The 6,535-nt window shown below is 50.3% G+C and overlaps 1 protein-coding gene across 3 annotated transcripts in view; it reads left to right on the top strand.

The window, feature by feature from the left end:
* BSDC1 (BSD domain containing 1) overlaps positions 1-6,535 on the top strand; it is a 31,744-nt gene that overhangs the window by 14,572 nt on the left and 10,637 nt on the right. For all 3 annotated transcript variants that reach the window (XM_037738261.1, XM_037738260.1, XM_037738259.1), the window contains 5 exons: positions 557-611; positions 2,922-3,037; positions 3,474-3,542; positions 3,709-3,787; positions 5,040-5,510. In XM_037738261.1, coding sequence (XP_037594189.1) covers positions 557-611; positions 2,922-3,037; positions 3,474-3,542; positions 3,709-3,787; positions 5,040-5,510 — 790 coding nt within the window. The remainder of the gene's footprint in view (positions 1-556; positions 612-2,921; positions 3,038-3,473; positions 3,543-3,708; positions 3,788-5,039; positions 5,511-6,535) is intronic.

The following is a 6,535-nucleotide window of genomic DNA, read 5'->3' as shown; positions in this document are numbered from 1 at the left end:
AGATGGAGTCTTGCACTGTCGACCAGGCTGTAGTGCAGTGGCACAATCTCGGCTCACTGCAATTTCTGCCTTCTGTGTTCAAACAATTCTTCTGCCTCAGCCTCCTGTGTAGCTGGGACTACAGGCGTGCACCACCACGCCCAGCTAATTTTATTGTATTTTTAGTAGAGACAGGGTTTCACTGTGTTGGCCAGGATGGTTGATCTCCCAACCTTGTGATCTACGCGTCTTGGCCTCCCAAAGTAAAAAGCATTTTATGCCAATAATTTTGTAGCCTGCTTATGCAGTATACAGTTACTAAGAAAATACATCTTAGTTCCTGGGGTGGAATACTGGGCAAAAGGCCATTTTTCTGGGAACCCCAGTAACCCCAGTTTTGGATGCCTCGCCTAGCACTCCACTGTGTGCCACAGTGCTATAGTTAACAAGTGCGCTGTGGGTATCCGAGCCTATAGGGGAGAAGCTGGGTTGTGGTTGACTGAGTATCCTGGCAGAGAAAGGGTGCTTTCTATGTCCAGCACTTCAGAATTTGTTTCCTCTTCTCCGTTTCTTACAGGCTCGCCTTTATAGCCTGCAGTCGGACCCAGCCACCTACTGCAATGAACCAGATGGTGAGAGGGTAGCAGTGAGGGATGGGCTTCTAGGGCAAGTAGACTAAGGGGGTCTGGGTCATGGGCCCTGTTAGTCTCAGCAGAGGCTGGGCACCCCCTATGTAGAGGGACCAGAGTGAGAGTGGTGTATAACTTATACTGTGTGGGTGGGTTGATGTTCTCATTTCTTTCCTGAACATGAGCTGTCCTTGCCCACCTGCAGGGACTTGGCCCCTCTCAGCCCTCATCCTCAGCTCAGCCTCCCTCCCAGCCCTGCTGCCCCACCTGCCTTCTCTTCAGCTCCTGTTGGCTAAGCCCCTGTCATGCAGCAAACCCCATGATGGCAACTGGAGATCAGAAATGAGCCAAACCCTCCACCTAGTCCAGCCCTCCAGGAACTGGCCGTTAAGAGGGAGAAAGCAGAAACCATGAATAAAGCAGAGATACTAGAGAGCAGCATCCACATGACTGCTTCCACAGAGCAACAGGGCAGCGGGAGCCCAGAGGAATGGCACCCTTCCTGGCCTGGGAACCTAGCAAGTGATGCTGGAGTTGAGTTTTTTTTTTTTTTTTTTTTTTGTCTCCCAAGCTGGAGTGCAATGGTGGGATCTCAGCTCACTGCAACCTCAGCCTCCCAGGTTCTGCCTCTCCTGCCTCAGCCTCCCAAGTAGCTGGGCTTATAGTCGCCTGCCACCATGTCTGGCTAATTTTTGTATTTTTAGTAGAGACAGAGTTTCACCATATTGGTCAGGCTGATCTCACACTCCTAACCTCAGGTGATCTACCCACCTTGGCCTCCCAAAGTGCTGGGATTACAGGTGTGAGCTGCTGCACCTGCCTGGAGTTGGGGTTTTAAGGGTAAATTAGAAGTCAACTAGTTTCACTATGAGAAGTGGGGAAGGGCATTCAAGCAAAGAGAGCGGGGAGCAGCCCGCCTTTTGGTAACACCAGGTTAAAGGGTACGTATGAGGAACTGAAGGCAGTGAGACCGGCTCGTGGGAGCCAGATTGTGAAGGGCTTTGTGTGGCAGACCAGGCAGTTGGAATTTTGGCCTAAAAGGCTCATGGTAGTAGCTCTAGACCTCTCTTTAGTCACAAAGGCCTTTAAAAATCGATTGAAAATGACAAGCCCTCTCTCCACAAAACTTTTTGTGCAGTATGGGAATTCTTTGACCCTTTGAAGCCCATCTTGGACTCCAGCTTAAAAAGCCCTCCCATAGAGAACTATTGAAAGGTTTTGAGGCCTGGGGTGATCAGAGTTTGCAGTTTAAAGCAGCCCATGGGGCAGCATTGTGAAGAATGAAACAGAGAGGGAGAGACAGCAGACAGGAAGACAAGTTAGGAGGCTCGGTAGGAATCCTGTGTCAGGGGTAAGGCCAGAATGTAGGAAGAGTCAGGTGGCACGAAGAGGACACTGTGCTTGTAAAAGACACAAGTTAGCCAGGCATGATGGCGTGCCTGTAGCCGCAGCTATTCAGAAGGTTGAGGCAGGAGGATCACTTGGACCCAGAAGTTCAAGGTTGCAGTGAGCCAAGGCTGCACCACTGCACTGTAGCCTGGGTGACAGAACAAGACTCTGTCTCTAAAAAATGAGACACTGAGGAAGTGTGATCGAGAGTGATTGGATAAGGGAGGAGACAGGATGGCCCCAGGTTGGATAACCCTGTCGGATAGCCAAGTGGGAAGGAAAATTAGTGCACGGTGTATTTGCAGGTAGAAGTATCGGGGGTACCTGGATCTCTGGATCTAGGGCCCAGATAGCCTGGGATGCAAAGAGAGACACAGGAATTATCAGTGGGAGGATGAGGTTGAAACTTGTAGTTTAGTGGCAATTATTTTGGGGAAAAAAAAGCCAGAGAGATATGGAAAGGAAAGGAAAATGAGAAGCCCACAGAGACTCAGATGGACCGAACAGAGAAGTGGAGGAAAATAACAAAGGAGTGAGAAGCCAGGAGAGGGCTTCAAGGAAAGGCAGTGGTCCCCAGGGTCAGAGGTGGTCACGTGAGGGAAAACAGAAATCAGTGTTGGCTCAGGCAGCTGGGGTCATGTGTCCTGAGAACAGCTGTTTGTGAGAGGAGGAGATTCAGTAGCCAGGTGCCATGGGCTAAAAAGCAAGCAGGGATATGAGAAAATGGAGATTGCAGCCCCTTCTGGAGATCAGTCAGGTACCACACCCGCCCCTTCACCCTGCCTGACCCCCTACCCTGGGCTAAGTGCCTTTGAACACACGGGCTTTCTTCATTTTCCATGTCCAGCCTTAGGTATTTTATCTAAGCCAAGGGTTCTTTCTCCAGACCAAGGGAACTGACTCTCAGTGTCTGTCCCTCTGCAGGGCCCCCAGAATTGTTTGAAGCCTGGCTTTCCCAGTTCTGCTTGGAGGAGAAGAAGGGGGAGATCTCAGAGCTCCTTGTAGGCAGCCCCTCTATCCGGGCACTCTACACCAAGATGGTGAGGGTCCAGCCTGCAGGGCCCCAGCCAGCTCCAGGCTTGAGGTGTTGGGAGGTGGGAGGGACATGTTCACAGTCACTGTGGAGCCATCTAGCCCAGAGGGCACTGGGAGGCTCCTTAGACCCAGACCAGCCACGTCCTAAGCCAAGAACCCACATGGGAGAAGCTGGTTTGCCAGGCTTGTGGCAATCAGAGAATGATGAGAATTGGAAGGACCAGCGAAGCCTGATAGGAGTGGTTTTCTCCCTCCTTGGCCAACCTGGACTAGAAAACGGGGTCTGGCCAAAACTTTGGTGGGGGTGGAAGTGCTCTATCACTGCTAAGCCACTTAATGGGTCTGAAATCCATACTGGATGGGAACAAACTGGTAAGGCTGGGGACACAGACCCCACACAAACACTCCCAAAGTCTCACCTCCATTTTCCCTTCCCTCCAGGTTCCAGCAGCTGTTTCCCACTCGGAATTCTGGCATCGATATTTCTATAAAGTCCATCAGCTAGAGCAGGTATACTGGTCTAGCCTGGGGAGGTCCCCTCTCAACCCTATGGGAAGCAGGCTGGATTTATTGAGAGAAGAAAGGGATACAGGGTGCCAAGAGTTCTGGGATCAGGACCAGGGTCTGGGAAGAGGGTGCCCTGACTGCCTCTGGCCATCTGCTCCCCCACACTCAGGAGCAGGCCCGGAGGGATGTCCTGAAGCAGCGGGCAGAACAGAGCATCTCTGAAGAGCCTGGCTGGGAGGAGGAGGATGGTAAGAGGTGTTGAGAGGTGAGGGGCAAGTGACACGTCTTGTCTGCGGGGCACTCTGGACTGGGCCATGCTCTCTGAAGCCTGGAGAGACTTGGTGCCCATCAGGGAAGAGTAGGGAATGAGCACATTTTATGTGCTGAGGATAGGCGGAGCTAACAAGGGGATGTTGAACAAGGCTAGTGGAATTCTGATTTAGGTACAAAAATCACACGTGTCAGTCAGTGCAGATTCCCCTGTCAGCCCATGAACCAGCTGCCGCTTAGTCACTGGTGAGCTTCTTGAAAATCCAGTTTCCCTTCCCCACCTTGTAAAGAAGACTGTTAAGATGCAGCCAGACATGTATTCTAAACAAGCTCCCTGGTAATATTAATGCCCAGGCTGGTTTGGGAACCACTGGGTTAGGAAGGGAGCTGAGCATCCTCTACCTGTAGCTCAGCTTAGAACAGCATGTTGCAACCTCCTGGATGACATACTATTAATGCATTTCTTAAGTGTTTATACCGTATGTCCAGGCTGCACTAAGAGCTTTACATAGAGTCCTTACCACAACGCCATTACCCCTCTTAAGGATAAAAGTAAGTTAAAAGGTAAGTTAAAAGTTAGGTGGCTTACCCAATGTAGCAGACATAGCAGAACCCAAACTAGGATGTAGCAGAACCCAACCTGAACCCAAAACTGACTCACTTTCCAGCCATGGCTTTTTAATCGATAACAGCCCCTTGGACTGCATTGCCGGAAGCCCACCAGATATTAGGCCCAATGGCTAAGCAGGACTTTGACTAGCAGGGAGTGTCCACAGAAGCATTGTGATGGCAAAGGGGTGAGCTAAATGACACTATTGAGTCTTTTTTATCATTTTGAGACGGAGTCTTGCTCCATTGCCCAGGCTGGCGTGCAGTGGCGCAATCTCTGCTCACTGCAACCTCTGCCTCCTAGGTTCAAGCGATTCTCCTGCCTCAGCCTCCCAAGTAGCTGGGATTACAGGCATGTGTCACCACACTCAGCTAATATTTTCTGTATTTTTAGTAGAGTTGGGGTTTCACCATATTGGCCAGGCTGGTCTCAAAAGCTCCTGACCTCAGGTGATCCACCTGCCTCGGCCTCCCAAAGTGCTAGGATTACAGGTATGAGCCACCATGCCTGGCTTGAGTCTTGATCAGAGTAAACTTTGGTGGGAACCTGAGAGCTTCAAGGTTATCTTAGGGCTGGCCGGGGTACATTTCCCTCCTGCCCCTCCCTTTCTTTCTCCTCAGAGGAGCTCATGGGCATTTCACCCGCATCTCCAAAAGAAGGAAAGGTTCCTGTGGCCAAAACTTCTACATTCTCTGAAGGCGGACCTGGCCCCCAGGACCCTTGTGATGTGACCTCAGTTGAGCCCCCAGCAGAGGTGACTCCATCAGAGAGCAGTGAGAGCATCTCCCTTGTGACACAGATCGCCAACCCTGCTGCTGCACCTGAGGCACCAGTGCTGCCCAAGGACCTGTCCCAAAAGCTGCTAGAGGCATCTTTGGAGGAACAGGGCCTGGCTGTGGATGTGGGCGAGACTGGACCCCCACCCCCTGTTCACTCCAAGCCTCTAACACCTGCTGGCCACCCCAGCGGCCTAGAGCCCAGACCTCCAGCCAGAGTAGAGACTCTGAGGGAGGAGGCACCCACAGACTTACGGGTGTTTGAGCTGAACTCAGACAGTGGGAAGTCTACACCCTCCAACAATGGAAAGAAAGGTAGGTTTGGAAGCCCAGGCCCAGACGGTTGTGCGGGTCAGTGCCACTTCCCAAGGCAGATTTGTCTCTTGTCCCTTGTTAGAATACTGTGAGCAGATTTTTTTCATTTCTGATGATGATGATGACAGCTGCCATGTATTGACTATTTGCTAACATATTTCATTAATTCTAAGTGGCACATAATCTCTGAAGTAAGAATGCATGTTAAAATTGTTGGCACCTTAAGAGTCAACAAAACAAGTTTGATGCTTGATCCCACGCTAAATATGTTATATGGCACTTAATTTCTCACTTATATCTCACAACCCAGTGAGGTTGGTAGTATTGTCCTCATTTTACAGATGAAGAAAGGCCCAAAAATATTAGGTAACTTGCCTAAGTTCACATGGCCGGGAGGCCCAGATTCAGACCCAGGTCTGACTCTAAGCCCATGCCCTTCACTAGCACGCTGCCATTTTCTATCTTTTTGGACAATTTAACCTTACCCTGGCTTGGGAATCCCAGTGACACTGATGTTAAGGGGCTTCTTAACCTGTGTAACCTTAGGAAAGTCATTCGGCTTCCCTAAGCTTTCATTATTATGAAATATAGAAACAAAACTCATACATACCATTTAAAGAAGAATAAAATGAACACCATGAACTTACAGTGACCCAGCTTGAGTAATGGAGCTTCAGTTTTGTATCTGTATAATAGAATTTTAGACTGGAGACTCTGAGTTTTAAGTCAAAGAGCAACCTCTGTAACTGCAGGAATTAAAGGACAAGGATAGCCTTGGTGTCAGCCTTTTTGCCACATCCAAAATGCTACTTCAGAGATGGCTGATTACCAGCAAGAACCACCCCCCAGCCCCCCCACCACCCACACTCTTTACACACACATGCTCTCCTGTCTTTGCTAACACTCAGCACCAGCCCCACAGCCACAAAGCTTGCCCAGCAGGGAAGGCCTGGTCTGCTAGCGCAGTAAGGGACTGGTTTGCCACAGTGGATGGGAAATGGACCCCACCCCACCCCTAACCTATT

Source organism: Cebus imitator, unplaced genomic scaffold (genome assembly GCF_001604975.1).
Source record: "Cebus imitator isolate Cc_AM_T3 unplaced genomic scaffold, Cebus_imitator-1.0 Scaffold51, whole genome shotgun sequence".
Classification (NCBI taxonomy): domain Eukaryota; kingdom Metazoa; phylum Chordata; class Mammalia; order Primates; family Cebidae; genus Cebus; species Cebus imitator.
Note: the sequence above shows the minus strand (reverse complement) of the source record. Positions and strands in the feature narration are given on the sequence as shown.